Source organism: Chlamydotis macqueenii, chromosome 24, assembly GCF_036417535.1.
Source record: "Chlamydotis macqueenii isolate bChlMac1 chromosome 24, bChlMac1.mat, whole genome shotgun sequence".
Taxonomy (NCBI): domain Eukaryota; kingdom Metazoa; phylum Chordata; class Aves; order Otidiformes; family Otididae; genus Chlamydotis; species Chlamydotis macqueenii.
Window position 1 is genome coordinate 4,129,924 of NC_141579.1, and position 24,683 is coordinate 4,154,606.

The 24,683-nt window shown below is 48.3% G+C and overlaps 1 protein-coding gene across 3 annotated transcripts in view; it reads right to left on the reverse strand.

Annotated features, from left to right (window-relative positions):
• Positions 1–24,683, reverse strand: part of GRIK4 (glutamate ionotropic receptor kainate type subunit 4) — a 203,101-nt gene that overhangs the window by 39,357 nt on the left and 139,061 nt on the right. For all 3 annotated transcript variants that reach the window (XM_086766031.1, XM_086766029.1, XM_086766030.1), the window contains exons 6-9: positions 21,899–22,077; positions 18,957–19,010; positions 7,017–7,178; positions 47–199 (exon numbers count right to left, since the gene is read on the reverse strand). In XM_086766031.1, the coding sequence (XP_086622157.1) occupies positions 47–199; positions 7,017–7,178; positions 18,957–19,010; positions 21,899–22,077 (548 nt within the window). The remainder of the gene's footprint in view (positions 1–46; positions 200–7,016; positions 7,179–18,956; positions 19,011–21,898; positions 22,078–24,683) is intronic.

Consider the following 24,683-nt stretch of genomic DNA (forward strand, 5'->3'; position numbering starts at 1 on the left):
GGAGCACTAGCTCCTGACACACTGGCGAACTTCAGTCCCTTCTCACCATTCTCAGATAGTTCATCAGGCTGGTGCCATGCTGCCAGATCTGGGCAGACCCACAGGACAGGGGCTTCACGCCAATCTCCTGGCTCCGGTTCAGCTCCTGCACAGCACTCACCACAGCATACACCGCATCAAACAGCAGGGCAGAAGAGAGCTGTGGGGAAAAGGAAGAAAAAGAAATTGAGGTGGGAAGACAAAAACTGAGCCTCCCCTTGCGTGTTCAAGACCTAGCAGCAACCAGGAGAGTGCTCCATCTACAACCTCAGCTGGGATCAGAAAGGAGCAAAATCCCTGGCCTCCTCCGTGCAGAGAGCAAGCACTGCTTGCCTACCATTCTGCTCCAGCCACACTCTGCTCCCCTCCGAGCGCAGGGAGAACAAAAGCAGCTGTATCCCTGAACTGCTGTGCCTGCTTAGGCATCACTGGGGCAAGTGTAATCCCACTGCCAGCACCAGTCCTGCTCCCAGTCTTATGTTTCTCCTTCTCTCCTTGCTTGCTTCCTTAACCTTTATGCCTCCGCTTGCTTCCTCAGGGTATCTTCTATCCTTATCATCCTACCATCTTTGGTGACCCCTGATCAATCTGCTGGCCAGGGTGGAACACTCCTGAGAGCATGAAGCTTGTGAAGTTCTAGAAAACAGGCAGCTGGGCAGAACAAAGATCCTGTGCCTGCACCCACAGAAGGAAAGATGATTATGTTGCCTCAGCCTTCATTAGGCACCAGAGAATCCTCCTTTGACCTCTGTTATGAAAGGCAGATCCACGAGAAATGAAGTTTTGCTAGATCTGCTTCTCAAGCAACCAAGTCTTGGCTTTCAGACCCCACAGAGCCCATCCAGTTCCTCTAGAGTCCTGCTGTTAGCTGCTCCGCGATGGCATTGCTGAAGCAATGTCCAGAATCACAGGGCTCGTCCCCTCTCCTTCTCATCTTTGCTTTGTTTGCCTTTAATCAAATTTCTTTGCCCATCAAGCCTCACAAACCATGTTTTTCACCCATGCACAACTGTTTCGATGTTTTTTACCTAGTTAATAATCAGCCATTTGCTCTCTCGTGTTCACTGTTGTGACTAAGATTTCACTTTTAATTACTGTCACCTCCTGACTCTGCTGGAATTAAGCCGTTGCAGCTCATTACTATCAAGGCTACATTTTCCTCACGGCTGCTTCTGAGAGCATCCTCTTACCATCGCAGCTCCCAACAATGATTTCAGCCTCTAGCCTGGGCTCCTCTCCCCACCTTACTCTGTTTGTGACTTAGGGCACTTCAGCAGTATCTGCCTCCCCTGTTCCTCCCAAAGCCTGATCAGATTTATTCACTTCTGCCAGAGGCCCTGCAGGGACAATCTCACCCAGTTCAATCATCCCAACGAACCTTTGACTTCAATTGCGTTACTAATTGGAACAGAGTGAGCCAGACTTAACCCTGCTTGATCTCACTCAGATCAGTGCTAAGACCTCATTGACCACAGTGGCCCAGGATTAGGCAGTTAACAAGCAGCACAAAACCTTAAAATGTACAAGCCGGCACGAGTTAAAGGCATGATTCCAGCCTAACGCTAGCAAAGCCCCAAACACCAGGCTAACGGCACCAGTAACCCCTCACTTTTCCAACCCTGGTACCCTGGACTCACATTTGCTCTGTCACATTCCTCCTGCACGTACCAGTTTAATCTGGTTTACATGAATAGCACCCAGGGACTCTCCAGTGAGCATCCGCCAGTCTGGCATCTGGCTCGTCCCCCATGCAACAGGCAGCACCTTTGGTCTTGTATGCTGAGAGCTTTCTGCTAACAATAAGGACTGGCTGGCTCTGGAGCTACAGAGTTTTATTATAGCTATTTTGAAGGATGTAAAAGGCAACACTGGAGGAGCTGAGTGGCCTGAGGACATTCAAGGAATTGGCAGCAGATTGGAAACAGAAATTGGGCATCCCGTTTCCCATCCTGCCTCAGCTATGAGGTGCCACTGTTCCCTTTGCAACAGCAGCAAGCCTCTCTCCTGCAATTCTTCCCCTCTCTTCAGGAGTAAGTCTGCTACCTTCTTTTGCTTGGTATTCACATCTGACCTAAGCATTTCCCTCCTGGGAAGAATTTTCCAGAGCTGATCTATCCTTCTCCCTACCTTTCTTTTTTACCTCCAATACAAGTTCCTTTCCTAATAAGACCTCTCCAGCCTATCCTGTCCCCAGCCCCTATTCCATGGAGCTCTTTAGCATATAAGTAATTTTAATTGTGAACCGGATCCCATTCAAGTTACAAGATAACGTAAACACTTAGCAATTGCCTTCCTGAACTGGGAACCATATTAATACCAGTTGAGCAAACAAAAATGTTATGAAAGTAAAAGCAACCTATGCGACCCTAAAGTTTCACCATCTCAGAAATCAGAATCAGAATATTGGCCCAGCATTTTTAATTGTCTCCTGTCAGGTTTTCATTTCCATTTTCCCTGAGCAGTTAATGATCTCTTATTAGCTGGTGAGCAAGAGACTTGTAGATCTTACTGAAGCATTTGACATTATTGATTGGAATATTTTACTCCTTAGCCTCAAACAATTTGTTAGGATTTCTGGCAGCCCCCTTATGATTTCAAGCAATTTAGGGATTGGGGAGGTGGTTGTGATGCACAGGATCAAGTCCTCCTGGCAGGGAATGCAAGTCCCTCCCATACTCTCAACATACATCTTTCCTTTTTTTAAAAAAAAAACCCACAACTTTCCTCAGAAGCATTTCCATTCCTGATCCTGCTTAACATTTATGCCTGCCGTTCCCTGCCCCACTGGGCTCAAAACCAGGCTCCTATGTCAGCTTCTTAATTTTGTGGGCCCTGGACACACGGGAGCCTGGCAACACAGCGTCATGCAAGTCAACAGAGCCGTGCACCTCCTTTTAAACACCTTCACTCCTCCTTCAGTCTCTCCTGAACTCGGAGAGGACTCGGACCTAGGGAGGCTCATGGCTTTCACTCTATTCCCTCCTCCAGTATCAAAGTCCTCCAAGGCACCCTGTATCTTCCTGTGGTCGCCAGTGTGGGATCGCGCCCCACCACCACCTGCAACGCCCCGCCAGCAGCACTGCCGCTCCCTCGTTTGTGTCTAACCCCAACCCAATGCAGCATTTGCCCTGTTGCCCTGCACCACCCACCTAATAGTCATCTCCCGCTGCCACTCTTCACTCGGTAACTCACGTGAAATAAATCCTATTCAACACAGCAAGGTAATTTGGGATGCAGGCTGTGTTGAGGAAACCATTCACAAGTACGTAGCATTGGAGTGCAGCAGCTCTTCTGGGTTCTTTGGTCTTTCTGACTTTCGTAGGTAGGCAAATGTCTTCTCGCAAGCTTAACAGGGGGGATTAACACAAGCTCACTGCTTCCAGCGACCTCCCGCAGCCCAGGAAGTTCAGATGAGCACTGGGTCATTTCAGTACATCCACTCTGCTTCCCTGCAGTGTCACGTAAGTTAGTGGTGCATGAAGCGAAGCTGCTTGACTTTGCCCTGGAGCAGATGCAGAGCAGCGACACGGTCTGTCATGCTCTGGGGCCATAACCTTCAGCAGAGGAGTGGAGAGCGAGCTGGAGGCAGCACCTTTTTAACTTCCTCTAGGCAGATTCAGCAAGGGGATCCGTCACTGCTCTCGTGTACATCGCCTCAACTTTCTTCATGTTGCCTATAAAATCTCTCACTACTTTTATGTTCTCATTTTAAACCACAGCTTTGTCACTCTGTCACAAAAAGCCAATTTGCCTGTTAACAAATTGATTCTCTTCCTTGCGTGCATTGTCTGATTTGTGCAGATCCCTGTTGTTTTTGTAGCATCTCTGCAACGTAAGAGCTCCGTGATGGGCTGCAAGTGAAAGACTTGGTAAGCTCAGCTGTGGTCCTCCACTTGCAGGTTCATGGGTGGAAGAGGACTTCCCCCTATCCCTAAAGCCTAATTCTTGACAACGAAAGCTGCTGATAAAAATTGTCTTTTGACAGATGCCTCCTCAGAAAAAGGCTTCAGAAAAGCGAGCAGATGGGCTCGCTGCTCCATTCCCCTCGGCATGCTGGTCAGCCGCACGTGGAGGGGCTGTGTGCGAGAACTAAGGAGGTGTTGCGGGGTACAAGTGTGACACAGAGCCCTGGGCACCACTCACCAACTAGAAAGGGTCAAGAAACACATCTCCAGCCGCTGTGCACGTTAACTGCCAGGACCATTCCCACCAGTGTCTTCAAGACAGCTAACACCTCAGGAACAGGGATGGTACCTGAGCTCTACTCCGGTACACCACAGCTCCTTCCTGCCAACACCAGCTCTACCCCTCTAGAAACAAACAGTAAGTTAGGCATAGTTGAGTGGAACATCCCACTTCATTTCTCCCACGTAAAGGCTATGTTTAAAGGTAAACTGATCTCTAGAGAAATATGAATAGGTTTGGCTAGTCTGCTTTCTCCCATGTGGTTTTTTTTTTTCTTTTCTTCCTAAAACATTATCATCTGCATCTTTGCCCCCAAACATAACACAGAGAATTAAAACCATTAAAATCCTCTGAAATAGACTTTACAATCTGGATTTTACTCAATGACATAAACACTTAATTACAAACATCTGTTTTAGCCTAAATTCTAATTACCTAATCTAGCCATCTGTAATTTGAATGATTTTCTCTGATTTCCTTTCTTTGCAATGTGATTAATGAGAATGGCATTAGAGCAAGCAGCTCCCTCCTCCTTCCTCAGACACTTTCTCAGCTCTAGCAAGAAAGCCCTGGGATTTTGCAGCTCACAGGAAACCTCCGTCCTGTCACTTTCAGCTGTTAAGCTTCCTTTTCTCTTTTTAGTATGAGCTATCCCATGAGATATCTGCTTCCCAGGACTAAAAGGGGAAGTTCTTACACAGAGAGACGCTCTCTGGGAGACGAGACCTGCCAGATTTCCAATGGCAGAGACAACAAAATGCAAAATAGTAATGGATTTCCCTTGCAGACACCAGAGAGGAAACATATGCCCTGCCAGGGAATATTTTGCTTCACCTCTGTTCTGTATCTTCATCACCTTTTCTGATCACCTGAGACATGGCATATTGGTGATGGAAGCCTTGCTACAAACACAGAGTGAGCCTTCATATCATCCGAAAGAAATAATCTTCTGGTTAAGACTCTGCACTAGGGTTGAAGAGAACTGAACCCATTTTTCCCAGTCGCGCTGTAGATTCCCTGACTTTGATATAATGGAAAAAGTCACTTCGCCTCCGTGCCTCAATTCTCTGTCTGTACCACAAGAATAGTGGTCCCTCCTGAGCAGCTGCCCACCACCTGGCAAAGGGCAGCCGCCCAGCGCAGCCCCACGGCAGGTGTTGGGAAAGCACTGCAGAGCCCAAGAAGGTCCCCTAACGACAGCAGGGCTGGAGCGGGTTAGCGATGCAGCGTGGCCGAGCTCCCTCCCTCCAGATGCCTCCTCCCTAGCCTGCTGTACAGCTGATTGTGCTTTATGAATGAATGAAAGGAGCATCCAGCTGGCTTAGCGCTATGCTGATGGGTGATTTAGGCTCAGGCTCACAAACCACACAGCTCCATCCAGCTCTGAACTCGCTTGTTCCTTCCAAAAACAGTGCTGCAATGGGGCATGCTCTTGCATCCTTCCACATGCAGATTTTGCTGGTTGTTCAAGACAACACAGGGTAAGAATGAGATCCACAATGAGATCAGTTATTTCCCCAGCACACTTGCTATGCTCCTGTTCCTACTGTCTTCTCTTTGTACTATTAGAAGGAAATATATTTTTAATGCCTTTGAAGAGTCCTTGCAACTGTCATCCAAATAGGAAGCTTCCTGGTAGCAATCCTACAGAGATTTAGCAGGGCAGAGAGCAAGCTCACTGCAGCTGCCTCCGCACAGGAGGGCCGGGAGGAAGGAGAGCAGGATGGTCCCAGGCACGTGCTAACCATGGCCTGACCTCTGTGTCAAGCCAAGATGATGTGGACACAAAGGGCAGAAAACTCCTCATTTTGCCTGCTTAAGATCACTTTGTAGTGATAATAAGGAGGTTTTCAGCAGTACACAGCTGCCTCAGCTTGTCAAGGGGACTCTGAGTTCATGAAAAATGATGCTAAGTGTTCCACTGATGGCATTTTTTCTCTTCCCTCCTCCAGCTCGAGCTGCAGCCCCCTGCATCTCAAATCTAGCAAACCTGCTTTGCAAACCTTCCCAGTTATGAAGAGTCCCTAGGGAAGATTTCAGTGCCGATCTGCACACTCATCAGGGAGATGTTAGAACACCCAACGTAACACAGCCCCTTGGCATCCGCCTAAGCCCAGCCCTTTCTACGCTATTTGCATCCAGACTCCCTCTTCCTCAAGCCATTTTCCTAGAGGTAAATACACAGGGACAAATTTCACAAGGGAAACATTGAATCTGGGCTGCATCATCCCCCACACTCACACATAAACATAATTAAAATTAGGCTTGAATTTAAAGCTGTACAGCCACTCAAGCACAGAGAAGCCCTCTAAAGCTCTACACCCACAGTGCTCCCCAGGGTCCCTTTGGGTGACTAGGGGCTTTCACGATTGCCTTAGTGTTCTCCAGATCAGGAGGCCCCCCTGTAAGTCACAGCTTCACACCCCAAGTCCTCTCCTATCTACTTAACTCAACTAAGGTGCACTGTCTGGCTCATTCTTCCCATTCCTGGACCACCGTCTTCCCAAGACCAACAACCATGAAAGCCAGTCTGAGGTACAGCAGCACAACAGCAATTTGGTGCCGTGCTCGAGCTCTTCAGCACAGGGATTATCTGGATTAAATAACTAGTCAGTACCACGCACCCATAGATTCGAAACCAGAGTTTCTATCTCTGCACAGTCTTCACACACACTGCGTTGCCAGCATCTGCTCAGAACCAGCCTGCAGATCTCTTCACCAGGTTTTCCTGATGAACTACAGCAGCTTCTGACTCAGGGAGGCTGTGGATGATGGGCATGAATTCTACTTACTGCCGGCCCAGTAAAAGGAGCGTGATCGCAGTTCTCCTGCCAGGACTGGTTGAGGCTCTGGACAAACTCTTGGAAGAAAGCGTGAGACTGGTTGAAAATGGAAAATCCCAGGATGTTGACTCGGTCATCCAGCAGGCTGTCCAGGCGCCGGAGGGAAAACTCCTAAAGCAGTCCAAAACAGTAAACAGGATTAGGGAAGAAAACAGGCACCAAAATCTTCAGAACGACTCCATACCCTTGAAGGGAAGACAGGACCATGCAGCTATGAGAACCTGCACGTGGAACCCACCACCTTCAAGTTGGGGCTGAAATGCACCCACTAGCCAGTAAAGCAGAGCCTGGGTGCTAACCACAACTCGACTCAGCATGTTGCCTGTCTCAGGCTTTTAATGAAGATGTCAGCCAAGTCCAGTACTTTATCAGCCAAATTCCACAAAAAGTCCAAAACCCCTCCAAAGCAGGTTCCAGAAACTTTTCATTTCTGAGCTGCGATTCCTGCCAACCACCTGAGTGCGGTGTTATTCTTTGCAACTCATAAACCAACTCTTCTGACAAGAGGTTCCCTGTAACATAGAGTTTACAGCAGACGCAGGGAGATGGATGATATTTTTCAGATGAAGCCAGTAACCTGCTATAAGTGGCCAGAGAAGACCAGCTCTCTTGGGAGGTCTGGAGCACAGAGCAGATTATACCGTGCAGGTTTTAGCAGATCAATATTTCCAAAGCAATGCTCTCTTCAAGGTACTCCCATGAAAAGACCCTTGCTGTGCTCCCCATGAAAACACTGCTGTGCTCAGGTATCATCACAGCTGAGAACCCCAACCAGATGGTTGCCCATCCAAACCCGGGTCACAAGGGATCCCCAGCCAGCCAAGACCACCAGACTGTGGAGATCCATGTCTGGAGATAAATTAATGTCCTTTCTTTACTGTTTTTAATTTCCTCAAAGAGTGCCTTGAGCTGGATATCAGCCTGGGTGGCAAACGTCATCTGCTGAGTGACGCTCTACCACCACCGTACCCAATTCAGTGATACAGAGTTTAAATTGTCAAATTAAATCCTGCCCTGCTCCTTCATGCCATCAGGCACCAGGAGGAGATCCCCGTTATGGGACATCCTAATGCCTCTCTGTGGAGAGTGGGAAGGTGCTTTGACTGTGGGCTTTGGTGCAGGGCTCATCCTCTTACATTTCTGAGGAGCAAAGTGGCAAGATGTATGAAAATGGCTGTATAAAAAAAAAAAAAGGAAAAAGGCAGAGCTCTGTTTTGCTACTCACATCAAAAGAAGCCGTTACATGACACAGCCAGTTTCCTGAAGAAGAGTCCAACCCTCCTTGTCCTATTAGCAGGAAATAATGGTGCCTTCCTCATTAATTTCTCTTTTGCTAATTGCTAAAATGGAGTGAAAAGGTGGGAGTAATAGTTTCAGTAGTTTCAGAAACTGCTGGATAGCCATTGTCTTCCATCACTAATACGAATGTCTTTTGGCTCTGTGGACTATGAGGTCTCAGTGAGTCAAGTCATTTTTTATCTTTCCTGTGTATGCGTGCACATAGGAACAATGTCTGTAAATCTCCAAAATACGGAGTTACAAGACTATTCCAGCACGGCAAGCTCCCACGAGAATGTGATCAGACACAGGATTAAGTGCATTTTGGACACAACCGCATTAACGTTAGGTAACATGAAATTGCCTGTGAACTATTGATTCATTTGAATGATATTATCCTCCTGCCTTCCTGACAGGTTATCCATTTACCCACGGCATCCTGTCAACCTGCGCAACGAGGGCAGATGGCTAATGAGGACCTGGGCCTGAGGAGATCCTGGATGCAAACAGAGCAGCAGGAGATATGTCGAGCCCCTACAAAATACCACCTCACCCCAGCCAGAGCTGGGAGGCAAATTGCACGGGGCACAATACGAACAGCTGCCTGACTGCCCCCTCAGCTTCCTTATGGCAGAAGGAAAATGAAATCTTACGTACAAAACAGCCACAGAGTCCAAGGCTTCATTATCAATTCACACGGGGAAACTGAGGCAGAGGTGTGATCTGCCCCAGTCACGCAGCACTCGCAAGGCAGAACCCACGGACGCAGTCTGCTTGTGCTGCTGAGCGACGGGGTCGGTCCCAGCCCTCAGCTTGCCTCCCTGCACGGCTTTTGGGACAGACCTCTACCTGCACGAGCACAGTTCCCTGGGGAAATTCCCACGCGACCGCAGGCAGATCTGGACGCGCTCCCCCTGGAGCCAACAACTTGCTCTGGTTCAAATGTTAACAGCAGCTCTTTCCCAGCTCCCATTAGTGGCAGCTGGTCATTGCAAGCTTTGGTCTTTTTCTACAGCCAACACTCTCCATATCTGTCTTTTCCTAGGCAAGCCTCCAGCTGCAGAAAACCCCATTTCCATTGCCATCACGCTCATAAAGCATCCACTTCGGTAACACATGGGGATCGCGTGGCCTGTACACAACTCTTTCCCTGCACTGCTCCCTGTCCCTTCCCTCCGCTTCGGCTCCAGCCCTCTGCCTTTAAATGGTTTCCCATCAGACACGCACAAGAGGGGGCCCAGGTCAGAAACAAGCAAATGAGCCATGAGCTGCCTATGCGATGAGATGGAGATAAACCATCCTTGGGGGACACACTTCATTTGCAATGGGATAAGAGAGATTTGGCAAGGTCAGGCTTGCTTCAGAGGGCAAAGGGGTGAGAGCACCCGCATACTACCGTAGCTGCTGGCTCAGCTTCTGTCTCTATTTGTTTTTTTCCTTTCCTACACAGTCATTCACCACGCTTGACATTTCCAAACCCACGTTTTGCAAACACAAACTCATTTCTCATTCAAGGCTTGCACCACTCAGCTGATCTCCAGAGCTTGACGCCGCATCCGTCAGCCCTGGTCCTACCTCACGCCCTGCCCTCCTGACGGCAAGCGATGGTGGAAAACCTTGCTCTTGGAGATGATCTCCTCTCACCGTGTGTTTGCATTCAAGTGTTAACGCATTTACTTTTTCAAAGATGGGACTGAGCTAGGGAACTACCGTTCGGATTTGAGAAGCAAGACTCAGACAGATGAACGGCTCTGTGGCAGGCGCGCAGGGATTCGGCATCAGATCCAAGGATTTCTCATTGAGACATACTGAAGCTGACTTTTGCCTAAGCTAGGAAAAATTAAACAGTCTGAGCACAACTATGGTATACATACCTGACCTTGCCTTGACTGCTAGACCAAGCTGTGAGCGTAGTGCTTACACAGAGCAGTTTCACTGCCACCTCTCCTCTCCTCACATAGTTACTCTTCCTTATCTGCAGCACTGGCTGATGCTTTTGCGGGCTAGAAGATAGCTCTCCAACGCAATAAGAGCAAGGAGCCATTAGGAAAATAACTCACACCTGTCAGCAGATTGAGTTTAAAGAGGGGCTCCAAGCCCCAGAGCACCTTGTCCTAGCCTCTCCGCCTTCACAAATGACAGCTGTGTAACCACGGACTTTCAGGCAAGATCAGGGCACCCGCTGAATACAAGAGGGTGTGGATCAAGGAGATGGGTGCAGACAGCACCTCCCTCACTGTCTCCTGTTCCACTGCCAAGGATTTTTTTCCCCTCTCTAGACTGGAACAGTTGCAATAGTTGATCAGCACTTTGCCCTCTGTCTCAGTCCAGCTCCTTTCTGCCAACCAGTGCAACCGGTGGTACAGAGAAGATCATCAAAAACCATGCCAAGGTGGATTTCAGGTACACCAGTCCTGGCTGCCTGAATTCTTCCCCCTTTTTTCTGTCCGTTTTTTTCAAGCACCCACCAAAAGTCAATATTCTGCTTCACGAGATCTCAGAAGAAGTAGGCCCTGAGGACCTGCAGCCAAAATTAATGAACTTTTACAGAAGAAAAATCCTCAAGCTTTGCTCAGATCACAGCAAATTCTGCAGCAGCACCAGGCAATTACAGTGTAGATTTTCCGACTTCTACTGCAGGGCTGCAACCGCTAAATATGTGCTGTTAAATAACAACGCTTAGCAATTCTACGGCACTCTATATTTTCGAAGTGCTAGGCACACATTAGCTAATTGAATACAAAGAGGTTCCCTGGGAGACAGCACTGGAGGAGTTATTAGAAGATGAAGTCACTCCTGGGCTTCTGTGCTCCATGCAGCACTCGACCTGCATTCTCGCTTTACAGCGGCAGACAAAACCTACGGAGTGACCCGAACATTTAGATCATTCAGAGAACCTGGCTAATAAAAGCCACACAGCCAAGCTCTGTAATTCATGGTTTTAAAGCCATGAGCTTGGATTTTCTGGCGTCGCTAGCTGTGAGTTATGATCAGGAGATTTACAGGCTACAGTCTCCGTTCCATTAGGAACATAAGCCCATAAGGCACAAGCGTATTACTCAGTGCAAGTCTCTCTTGACTTGCATGTTTGGATCACGTGCCAACCAATCCCGACTGGGACTCGGCACCCGCAAGCCCTCTCCCACCTCAGCCCGCGCCGCCAACGGGACTCCCGCAACGGGCTGGTGGGTTTCCGATGGAAATCTCCCTTCCTGCTCTGCCCGTTTCACTCCGGCTCTGTAACACTACAGCAGCAACAGGCTGCTTCTCGCACTGTCACAGCACAGTGCCAGGTGAAGGCATAAAATCACTGCTGCCTTGCCCCGTGGGGACTCCTGCCAGGAAATTATTGTGTCCACAATACAGAGGAGGAAACTGAGGCACAGAGCAAAGAAGGGCAAGCAATTAAAAATCTGGCAGCACAATTCAGCCTAAGAAAGACACTGATAAACAACGTGCCTTACAATGCAAACCATCAAAGCCAGTATTCATATTTAAGCATATAATTAATGAAGTATCCTCCCAAGTCTACACCTAAGTGATCCACTCCTGCACCAAAGCAGGCCCCCCCAAATTATGTCCATGACTTCCCTCGCTACTGGCCCCACCATCACACCCTCCCTCCCAAGCCTGGGAAGAGGCTGGAGAGTTCTGCATGGAAAGGGCCAGTCAAGCATGGGATTATTAGTGCCACAACAGGCTGCCTGATAAGCAAATGTTTTTTAAAGTGTGGTGCTGTGAACCCTCAAGACTCCCCTGCACTGCCGTGCTGTGGTCTCACTTCAGTGAGTGGCTCCCGGTAATTGCTCACTCCACGGTGAGGAGATGGCCAGTTTGCTATTCAGTGCTCTGCATCAGCTATTGAGCTCCTTCCAGCTTTATCGATTTAGCCGGTGATATTGTTCTGCATCCCATTTGTGTGAGAAGAACCTCGCTCCCTGACTCGATTCTTATCATATTTTTAATAACCTAGATCACCCGGGAAGCGGGGAGATGGCGGCCACTACCTACACACTGGGGACAAGTATAAAGATGGGTTCATTTCATTTTTAGTGACTCCAAGACCTTTCCACACCCTGCTCGACCTCACTCCATCCCAAGCCCCTGGAAGGATCAGCATTTGCTCAATTCAGCCTACACTGACAACAAGATGTCCCCTCTCCCTCCCTCCTCTCTCTCTTGCTCACACACACACGTGGTTATCTTCCTCTCTTAATTACTGCAAGGGCTTTATTGGATTTTTTGATCTGCTGATTAGCAGCCTCCAAAACACCTTCTGACGCTGTCATTGCCCAGTGCTCAGCAGGAGAAACTCCTGGTGCTGCAAGCTCAGCAGGCTGCACTGACCTCACTCCCCCCAGACCCAGCCAAGGATCCAGCCCTTTGACGGTGCCGAAGGCTGATTGACACCAGGCACAGGCTCGCTGTGGGTCCAGAACATGCCGTACTGTTCCTTCTCGATTTTTATGTTGGATGGGAAGGAGAACACTGGGCCAAGGCTTCCATTTCTCTATTATTAAGCCCTCACTCTGGCAAAACCTCCATTTCAAGAGTATCGGGTGCTTAGAAAAGCTGTCATCCTCCAAACACAGACTTAGAGTTCCCATACTGAGATTGCCTGGCAGCTTTTACGCAGGAGCCAAACCTTCAGCTAGTGCAAAGCCAGTACAGCTCTCGCTGCTTCACTGCTGACATCACTGGATGCCAACGTGCATCACTATTCACCATTTTAGAGTTAACTAGGGGAGATAAAGTATCTCAGCTCTTCGTTCTTTGGGCAAACAAAACTCTCCCCAGGCTGTGGGGGCCAGGACTAGTACTCTTAGTTCAAAGGGGCAGAAGGTAGCATCCTGGTCCCATTTACACTGAGTGGATCTGGTGCAACTGCTCTGCAGTTACTCCAGTGTTCACAGTTCAGGCACAAACGACACGTTGAGTCTGGAGCAAGACTCACCGACAGAGAGGGGAGCAGGACTGTTCTTCCTCCAGGGACACCCAAACAAATGGCTAAAACATGAATTCCTCACAAGAAGCTTGAAAAGACTTTGAGGGTCCTGTGTCATCAAGGTCCCCTACAGTGCTCTCACACTGACGGAGATGATTAACAGCAGCAAGAACATGAGCAGGAAGAAAAATGCGCAAATTGACAAAGAACACAAAATACAGATCAAAGTGAATGACTTTCCCAGGGGACTGGTGGTACCTCCCATCCTCCCCCATAACACCAAAGCACACCAGGGACTGCCACCCAAGCATCACTGCCAGCCTTGTGCATGGCTGCATGCTCATTACATGACTGGGGCATTTGAACCATGTAATGGTCAGTTCTTCACAATTTGTCACCGGAGACCAGTTTCTCTCCCAGGACCACTGGGCCTCCTCTGTTAAATGTAGCAGTGGAGAAAATACCTGCCTTTGTCCCCCTGGATCCTGTTGCCCTCAGGGCTAAGCTGTTCAGTCTGTTAATCATTCCTAAGCTCCTCTAAGAACACATTTATTTATTTACTCAAGTGGACAATATTATGTTAAGTGCTTTATGGTTTTCTTGAAAGGTTCGTTTTATTTATAAACTATTGACAGAGTCAATAAGTTTATAATGGGCCACATGTAAAAATCAATTTCTCTAGAAGAAAAAAAAGTCATCACAGCAACAAATTGTGGCCTTTTGAGTAGGTAAGTGGATGTGGGAGATCTACCCAAAGCACCATTATTCAGCCATTCACGTAGCTAACAAGGAACTGTGAGCTCAATGAGCTTGGGGACAACTTAAGGGAACTATCCATATATAATCCGGTTGCTTTTACAAAGTTGACGCATCACAAAAGCATCAGTGTGCCATTTGCTAGTAAGGATGGGGTTTTTTACCTCCTCATGCAAGGCGAGCTACTACATTTGGGAGGCTGTTCTTCAAACGAGAGCAATTTAGGAAAATACATTGCCCACGTCCTTAGGAAAAGCAATTTACTTCAACTTCTCTGCAGGGAGCCTGAGGTTTGAAGAGTGACAAATCCTCAATGAGCAAAGAGGTCAAGTGCTAATGTTGGGACTGGAAAAGTACAGCTCTTGGAATATAAGGGGTAGAAAGTCTGAAAGACAAATAGGACAAGACGCCATGAGGGCAGAGGAAAAGAGAGAGGTTTGCTCTCACAGCAGAGGGCCTGGGCTGTATCTGAGAAAATGATTTACTCAGCAACTGGAAATCAAGCACAGGATGGATTCTGAACAACGCATAAAGAAGACCCAAGACAGGTAAGGTAGCACAGGCAGCAAAACACAGGGAAGTAAAATTATTGCTTCATCTAAATCCTCCTTTTTTCATGCTAACTAGAATGAGGAGAAATTGCTTTGGCATCCTTGCAAAAACCCGATTTGCTTGCCCTGCTACCACATGCCACTGAAAATACGATGATATAAATCCAGGGGATGATCGGGACTCTACAAAAAGGTTTGCATCAGCTACTGGGAATCAGGAAGGCTGGCTGGACTGCAAGCTAAAATTTGTCAAAGAATAATTAAAGAGTCTGTGTTCTTCACTTCTGCTAGAGTGCAAGGGAAAGCAAGGGTGCTTGCGGCTGGCAGACCTGGTGCAGCGAGGCCAAACACTGTGGCCCGTGCTGGAGCTCACACTGTAGAACCAGACACAGAAAGAGAAGGTTGTTTCACCGAGAGAAGGCCATTTTGCAAAGCAGGACTGAAAATCTAAGCTCCAGAGTCCCAGTCAAAAACTAACCTGTAGGCCACTTTCCCTCTGCTTTACGTTATGTCATTCCCTCCCTTCCTACGGTAAGGATGCTACCGTAATGGCAAGCTACCGCTGAAACGCGTGATGTCATCCGGGTGATTTAGACACTAGTTTCCCCTCCAGTTCCAACAGGGCATCCAGAGCGACAATTCAGCTTTGAAAACCTCTTCCTATATGAAGGCCAATCTCTTTATAAATCACTAACAAAGAAGAAAAAACAGGAAACAAAAAAACAAACCAAAACCGATTTATCTGGTCTCTGGAAATTGAATACGGCAGCTGTTTTATCAGCCACAACACCTCCGCACAATATTGTCAGGGAACAAAACTGCATCCAATGAATAGAGCATCTGACTCAAAGCACTGGTAAAACTCCTTTACACCTTCCTTCTTACAGTAATAATTTTAATTGTTTCAATTATTTCCATCTAATCTCCCTGATAAATGTTTTGAAATTTAAACCCAGCCTGAGGTACATATCTTACACAAAAAAAAAAAAAAAAAGGAGAGAAAAAAAAAGACAAAAACAACAACAAGCTGCACAGAATTAACAGGCTAAAATAATTCATTGTAGCACAGGATTTCGGAGGCATCCAACATCCCTCCTGCTCTGCGCTGCTGATTTCAAGGATTTCCAACACCAGGAGGAACACTCTTTCCTATGCACTACAGCCTGCTTGCAAGGCTTTATTTATGCACTGGCATTATTAGTATTATTACTACTACTATTACTATAATTATTATTACGGAGCACAGCATTGCCCCCTTACATGGTCATAAGCTGTGTGGACACACAGAAACCTTGTGCCCTGCCGGGGAGCGGGGAAGGGGCGACGAACAGCTCTGAGCTCATCTCAGCACCGCACAATCCAAGGCACAAGGAGCAGCTGGCCACTGGGTCAGTGTTTGCCATTAATCACTGGGAAATTGCAGCCCCCCGCCCCGAGAAGGGTAAGCCCCAGAGCAAGGCAGTGTGTCACCATGGGGAGATGCCATGAAGAAACATGGGTGAAACTGAGATTTTCTGCAAAGGAACTGAGGACAGAAGGGTGCTCAGTTGCCACGAGTACCCCGTAAGCAGACAATGGACACGGGGAAGAAAAAAAGCGACAGACCTGCTCTGTTCTGCAAGTTTCATTAGGACTCCTGGAAAATTTGTTGAGCTTCTGTTGCTGACAAAAAGAGTCCCCTGAGCGAGCTGAAGGAGGCTGATAATGAATTTGCATGCCGTAAATTAGCCTGTGGATAATTTTACATCAGGCTGCTCGCCTCGGCCTCGGCTCCGATGGAAATGCTTTGGGGGCCGAGGACTTCCTCCTCATTTGCTCCCGCAATCTCCTGCCAAGGGCTGGCGTCTGCCTTCGCATGCCACTCTGCCTCTCCGCTGAACAGGAGGAGAGCGGCGCTGACGCTATCTGCAGTCATCAGGCTGGCTACGCGGGAGCCCTCACCCCCAAATCGCTCTCCCCACAGACCCACGCCAGGGCTGTTGCAGCAACTTGCCTCCGTCCAACACTCCGCAGAGAGAAGAGCTGCGACAGGCAACTAGCTGTCGGCTGGGATGCGCTTATTAAAGAAAATTAATGCTAGAAGACAGAAACAGAATTCCCCTCTAGTGCTGGAGGGCAGGTATTTAATTCAGGATTTTATCCCTTTTCCTCTTCTTTTTTTTTCCCCCTGAAATATTTTTCCACCTCCAAGTAGCTTAATGATATACAGACTGTCTGTTCCCCTTCTGATGGGCCCTTCCTCCATTTAAAGCCATCTTTTTGCTTGCTCCCCTTGACAGCAGTTCACTATGATTTTATCTTTTCTATTAGGCAGCGATTGCAAAACCTCAGAGGGTTCATTAGGAGCCTGATAATCCCTCCAGATTTATTAGTCTAAATTGCTCACTCCCATCTCTCATCCCCATTTAAATAGTACTAATTTCCTTAAACATCTCTTCCATCTGCCCAGGTTTTGCCCGATGTCACCTTTCTTCAACAGTCCTTGCCAAAAACCCAGCGAGTTCTACTAAGCGCTCGTGTTTCGGGCAAAGCGGTAAAATAGCCTGGGTAAACAGATTGGTATCCTGTGAGAGTGAATGGCAAAAAAAACCTTATTTCTTTCTCACCTGCCATAGCTGCGTTACACTAGATGAATGAGTTTCAAAGACAAATTTCACCTCACGCAAACGCTTAATCACACCTATGCCCAAAACAAGCCTGGTAGCGGTGGCAGTGGGGAGCTTCATTTCTATAGTTACTTCTGTTGTACAAGCACTCACAGATAGTCCCACTCCGTGGGGCGCACAGCAACTGCCGGGACTGGGGAGGGCAAGTGGAACAAGAAACAGGTGCTGGGACCAGACGGCAACAAGAAAACCACTTGCTAGGACTGGGAAACGATGGGAGTGGTTTAGCGCTGTGAGCAGGATCTGATGGGGATGGCCACTGTCCCTTATCAGCCCTACCAGCAGCACCAGCTCAGCTACACCCTGACTCAGGACTGGCACGGGGAGGGGAGTGAGAAATCAAAAGCGGCAGCCACTGCCTCAGAACAAGTGACCCAGTCTTCCCCCAGTCTCCATCACTGGGGTCCCTCCAGCTACATCCATCCTTCTGCTTTCCTGCCCAGTGCTGATCGGTCACGTGGGGACAAACAGGAGCAGCGAAGCTTGTTCCCGCTGGGCTGATACTGAGCAAGGTTAGGACCTATGGATTAAGCACTAAGCAGGAATCAGAATGCTATTAGTTCAGGTAAGAAGCCTGTGGTTTTTTCTGTTTTTTGCACTTTTCTCTTTTCTGATGTCTGTTTTCCCTATCTCTTTTCCATTCACTGTCCCAATTGCTCTCTTGGCTTTCAACCCCTCCATTTCACTCCTTCCCCCTCCTCCTCTCCACTCCAGCTCTCCTGCCTACGCATTTGGCTCCATCCGTTCCCGTCTGTCTCCCACCCAAACACAAAGCGTGATTCAGCTCTCAGCTTTCCTGGCACACGCACACCCTGGCATAAATATTAATAGAAATTAGAGAATATGAGTATCATTTGGGGTTGGAAGGCATCTCCACTTAATCATCCAGCCCATCCTGCACACTCAGGTTTCCATCATCCCCGCGCCAGCATTAATAGGCAGGTGTCTGGTCTCCTGGGCTGTAGCATTTCCCCCACGCCACTTGGCAGCCTGCTCCAGAGCCTCGTACCTGCTGCAGCAGCAAGAGAAGTTTCTCTGGTGTTTATTTTTGGTTTCCCCCTGCTGCTGCCTAAGCCCATTACTCCTTGTTTAGCACAGTACTTGGGAATTTAACCGCACGATCCCCCCATTAATGTTATTAGTAGCTATAAAGCCAAATCACCAGGGGCCACACTGAAGATATACCCTGCTCTGCCTCTCAACATTTATGGCATCATCCCTTCTTTGTCTCACATAGCCACTCTCAGAGGTGCAGCAGAAAAGCACGGGGCCACGGTGCTCTCTGTTCTTCTCCTGGTGTGGGGAACGGGCTCAGGAACCGACACCTCCAGCGTAACGCTCCTAAGCCCTCAGTCAGGAACCATCAATCTGCCGGTGCTTCCCAAGGACCCGCACATCTCATCACATCGGCTCTGGCCGCGATATCTGTAAATCCTGCCCTACAAAGCACGGGATCAGTCAGCACTGCCAGGCACTTGTGGGCTTTCACCTCCCGAAGGTCAGGGCAAGACCTTCCCTGACTGATGCTCAGGTTCACAGGGGTCACCCTTCCCTGCCTCCCTCCCCCTTCGCCACGAATCCTCCGCTCCGCAAGCACGTGGCTCTTCCCAACTCTTCCACAGGCCAGGGAGATCAGCTCCCATTAATATGACTCTACACGCACACGGGAGAAAAGCACAGAAAAACGTCTTACCAGATTAGTGAAGATATACGTGTAATAGGCAGACGCCATTCCCAGTTCAGCTGCCTGTGAAGGAGAGGAAAGGAGATTAGACCAGAGCCTGACAATCTTCAATCTCCACTCCGGCAAGGCAGAGACTGGACCACATTTGCTTTTTCATCCTTATCGCTCCGTGCAAGCGCTGCTGTCTTCCGGCAAGCGAGGAAGGGTGGGACACAGCAACACAATTTGACCTGTGAAATTAAAGTCTGGGGAACCAATTTTTCCGCAGGACTGAGCCTACCTCTGAGGTCTCCTCTCTGCGACAGTGCTGACAAAGCACCTGCACAGGGGCTGCCTGGCAGAGAGAAACCACCCAACTCCGCACCAACATCTTTTTGAACATAACAAGGGAAAGCAGCAGTTGAGAGAGCTCAGGGCTTGTCTCCTTTCACCACAAGCACCACGATGCGGAAAGCAAGGCAGAAAATCTCTTCTGAAGTTACAGAAAAAGGACAGTCATCCCAATGGTGGTTTTCCCACATGTATCCATCAGATTTGGGCTCTGGTCCCGCAAATTAATTAGCATGAATGAAACAGAGTAACTCAGCCTGTTCTCCAGAATGTAAACAGGGCTTGGATGACCACAGAAATGGAAAAAAAAAAAAAAAAAAAAAAAAAAGAGGGTAAAAGCATATGGAGATTCAGAGACAAGGACACAGTTTTTTTTTCCATGGGATGATCTGTTCTAGAGATCACAGACCAGATTATCAAAGACCTTTTCCAAAACTCAAAATTCCCATTACACAAGGAGTTGGTTGTGGGAACAGATGCTCAGGAAAGTGGGGGATTAATCTGCAGATCCTCCTGAAAGCCTATGTTTTGCTGCCAAGCACAGCTGGACTCAAATCATGCTTCCAAACCTTGGCGAGATTTTCCCATCACTCCAGACCACACAGGGGAACTGGAGGCAGGGAGGGAAGGACCAGAGTCCCTTTCCATCTCCCCCAGAAGCTGGAGGATGGCAACATCAGAAAGTGAGTGAAGAAAAGATACAGAGAACAGGCGTCTTAGATTGCACCTCTCCCTATTCCTGCCCGTTCTTTACCCATTTCTGTGCAAACCCGAGGCCACCGCCACTGCAGTGGGAGTGGGCACAGGCAGCAGGGAAAGCTTTGAACGCCCACAGAGGATCGACAGCGGCTCAGGTCTGGCTGTGTCCAGCCCTTCTCTTGCACATTGTCACCCTGTCCCTTGCACAGGTGGCAAAACGGACACAGCAAAGTCGTTTGAGCAAAAGAGCACCACGACTCCAGAGGAGGCTGTCGACCTGCCTTTCAGCCAGCTTTCCAGACAGCTGCCTCATTTTTAAGCCCCTGCACAATAAAACCTGGCACACACTTCCCTCCCCTTCTCCCTTCCTGGGGACAGCGATAATGTCAGCTCTCCCTCTGACCCACTTTGAAGTCAATGCATTGATTTCAAGGGCAGAAAATCAAAGCAAGCAACAAAGCGCTTCCTGCGAGCATAGCTCCCATCCATTTAACGTGCCCGCTGGCAGGTGGGCGGCCGGGACAGGCTGGTAATCGAGGAAGCAACCATGTGTCTCCAGACCATATGTGGAGGGTAAGAGACGAGAATCTGCAAGTTCTCTCATCATCCAAGGCCAGAACTGGTCTCCTGAGACAGGTCTGACACATACCAGTAGTGCATTTTTTTTTGCTTTTAATGACCTGTGGGCAGGGGCCAAGGAGGCACCTACTTGCTCACCACAACCTCACTCCCTGCTCTGGTTGCACCTCTCTAAAGAAAATACTTTCCAGCCTCCCAAGGTGCAAGAAGTTGCTAGATCAGAAGCTCATTATTTACCACCTTCCACCCCTACAATCCTCTAGCTGGGAAGAGCACATTAGATTTTACTGAACTGCTGAAAAATCGTGGCAATCTCTGACATCTCTATCAGTCGCGACAGAAGGATGCTGGAGCCAGGAAGGGAGACTGCAGGTGCCCAGACTGCTGCTGTGTGCCTGTGGGAAGTCACTATAGCAACAGAGGAGGGGGACAGCCCTCAGCAGCCAGGCAGCACACCACAGGGACGGGGAGAAAGGAAAAACACCACCACAACTCCCCTGCGTAAAGACCCAAAAAACTGCCAAACCTGCCTGTTTCAAATGCAAAATCGCAAGCAGTAGAATAAAAATCTTGCTGAGGGGCTGTGCGGAGGGTGGGGAATAATAAAAACAGCTCAAATGGCTTCTGCTGGCTGTCGTCAGGGGTAAATCTGATAGAGCCAAGGCCTTTGAATGGCTGACACCCTGATACCACAGCCAGGACACCACGTGTAATGCCTGCACCAACAGCCAAGGGGGGACCCAGTTGCTTAGATTCTGCCTTCATTCAGGAAAGTATGTCTCGTTCCTTCCAGGATGTGGGAAACTACACAACTTTAGACTCCATCTGGAGCCACTGCTCAATTTTGAAGTAGACTATCAAAACAAATGCTAAAAACTGCAGCAAGAGACCAGTTAAAAATAAACATGATTAAAATAAAATCTCGGTTAATAAGACAATAAAAAAAGGAAGCAAAAAGTTAGAAATATACTTGGAGAAAAAAAAAAGAAAAAGCTGTTGCAGTGACTGACTGATTTCAGAGCACTAAGCAGCTCTCCACAGCTGTTTGATGGCAACAGAAAACACAAGCAGACACCACTTCTACAAAGCAAACACATCAGCTCAGAGCAATTAAACCATTCTTTCTACAGATACAGTCCTAGAAAGAGAGAGCAAATTATTTCCCCAGAAACTCCATCAATGGCAATTCCCCTCTCAGCAGAGATCGTTTCCAGTGTTGCTGCAGGAATTTCTACACTCCATTATCATACAACATCTGCATGTGTGTGCTCATGCCCTGCACACAGCATCTCATTCAGTGCAATCAGCAGCATTTACAACCGCGACACTTAACAGGCACTCACCTTCTGCAAAATGGTATGAGACATGGAAGCATTGGCATGTACAATGATGGTAGCCGTCTTGTCATCCCGGATCTCTTTCAGGAGAGGGGTGGGATCCCGGCTGTCATCCAGCATCCGGACTGAGAGAGTGTCCTTGGAAATGAGGAACTGCCGAAGCAACTTCTCTAGGTTTAAAAGGCCTTCAAATAAAAGGGAGACAAACCTTTAAATTTCATGCCTGGTTCAACAAACACTTCTCCCATGGCCCATAGTTATCCCTGGTAGGAAGCAATCCTGCAGTTCTGTGTCTACATGCTGCAAAGGAAAGGATTTGGGGCTGCAGCGCAGGCTCACTGCTTGGGCTAGCAGGGAATGGGAAATGATGGAGCTACTCCAGCTGTTCTCCAGATAAAAAGTGGCCCCAAAGGCCTCTCGGGAAAAGATTTATGATACAAATTTGCTCAGGACCCCAGAGTCTAGACAAGTTCATCATTATGTTCCTGTACGCAGGATTATTCTGGTTCTCGCTGGTTGCTGGAGGCAACCCTCCTAAGCCTTTGCATTACTAGCTCCCAAACTAAGTGTCCCGCAAGGCACAACCTGATACACTTTGGAGATCCTGGAGCACTCTGATGGGGAGCTGCTGTCTTCCCAAGGGCACATGTCCCTGGAGATGGAAACCTCTGCTGAAAGTTAGACAAAGCAGAGATCATTGCAAAAACACTTTAGGTCTACATTTAAAAATAGCGAAAAAAAAATTTTGAGTATAGTCCTAGTACAGTGCAGAATTACTTGTGGACTGGGGATTCCTAGAGCAACACAGAAGCCAACAATAAAACAAACAAACCAGCATATTTGATGCTTTATGGAAAAATTAGAAAGTAAAGTAGGACAATGTTTGCAGTTCAGCGGCTCTCACACTGGGCAGTCTCTGGAGAACCACCTTCTATGTCCACATCAAAGCCCTCCTTCCTCTTTCTGCCTTGCCATCTGCATTTCTGCCTTCCCCACGCCCCCACTGAGCCCTGCGAGTGCCCCAGCACAGCGCAGTCCTCTGCCTCCTCGGGCAGGGTCTGGACGTGACCAGCCACGGCAAAGAGCCCGCCGGGACTGGCTACCTTGGCATTCCCCACGCGGTCTGCAGGACCGGGTTCTCCCTTCAGATGGGAGCTGAAGAAAAGAAGTAATAACTACTGAGCACCTACACGGATGAGTCCCAGCTTCCCTGGACTTCTGCCCTATTGCCTTCGGCAGTTCTGACTGAAAATTCTTCCTCCAGCTAGGTCACGGCACGCTCTGCTTCCTTGATGTCTCATAAGATGTCAAAGCTCCTGCTGCAGCTTTTCTTAGTCAAGAAAGCATATTTGATATCATATTTGAAAGCATATTTTGTCTCTTCTATCCAGCTGCTGAGTTTCATCAGCAAATAACTTCCTGTCAAGTTTGATTGACCAGAGAGACCACCAGACGTAATCATTAGCAAGACGCTGACAGCTAGCGTGGCCACACATCCCATCCCTACAGAAAGGCAATCCAAAAAGCAGAGGGAAAGCTGAACTGAAGGAGACTGAAAAGAACAGAACTATCAGCAGAATCACATCCCAGCTGGCGGAGGGGCAAAACCCATCCTTAAGCCAGAGCTCTACTCTTAACCTAACCGTAACTTCCGCTGCGTGAAACCACTCATTCACCAGAAGGTCACGGGGCTGGGGAAGCGCCACAATGCGATGTGATTAGCGTTAGAGCACAGTGATTCAAGGACTTCCAGCACTTCACAAAGGTAACAAAGCAGCGCATTAAAAGGGATACATCCAAGATGAGGAGCCTCTCATTCGCAGTGCGAGTTTTTCAACAAGCTAAGTTTGCACTGAGCTCTTTCGCCTCTTACCTTTTCTCTGAGTACAGGTAGGAACTCAGCAAGGGACTACAAAACCAGCAGCAGCCAGGGCTTCTCTGGCTCATACTGCCTTCTTTTTCTTTCTCACTAGCTGACGAATTCACTCTGCATACAGGACACATGGACTAGACCTCACCTGAATACTTTTTTGTGTGCTAGCTCAAGTGAACAGTAAATTTTACCCAAGCCCTTCATTTGATCCTTGTGAGGCTTATTTTCACCTTGTTCCACACCTGCAAGGGACCAGACAGGTTGCTGCAACAGCCCCAAGAATACCAAGCTTACATACAGCTCATCCCAGCAAAATCTGCTGCTGCAAAACTGAAGAAGATTTTAAGAGCACTTTATGAATTTTATAAAAGTCTTGCATTAAAAAAAAAAAAAAAAAAAAAAAAGACATAGTAACTTACCCTTTTCCCCCCCAATGATTTAAATTTCATGGCCTTTAACACTGTGCTCTGTAAGAAGTGGAAGTTTAGCAGGAGGAGAGGCAGCACTGGAAGCGGCTCCCCAAGCACTCACTGCCAAACCCACACCCAATTTTAGTCCGTGATGAGGGCTGAGCACTCCTGGCCGCTGACGCCAGGACCCATCATTGCTGGCTCTGCAGCAATGTCCCCACTCCCCAGGACTATCACTGAACATAAAATACTTCTGCCCTTGGAGAGAGTTCCCAGGCAAATATCGCGGTGAAGCAGGGGCGGGCAGCAGGGAGTGCCTGCGCTGCGGTCAGTACAGACGCTGCCAGAGATCGCAGCCCCGCAGCACTTGCCTTCGGACAGACCTGAAGGAAAAGGGAAAGCTGTGCTACTCAGCACGCCACCCTGCTTGTGAGAAGTCCAGATTTACACCATGATATGTCCCTTCAAGGGGAAAGAAATTCATGGAAATTCTGTTGTGGAGGGAAAT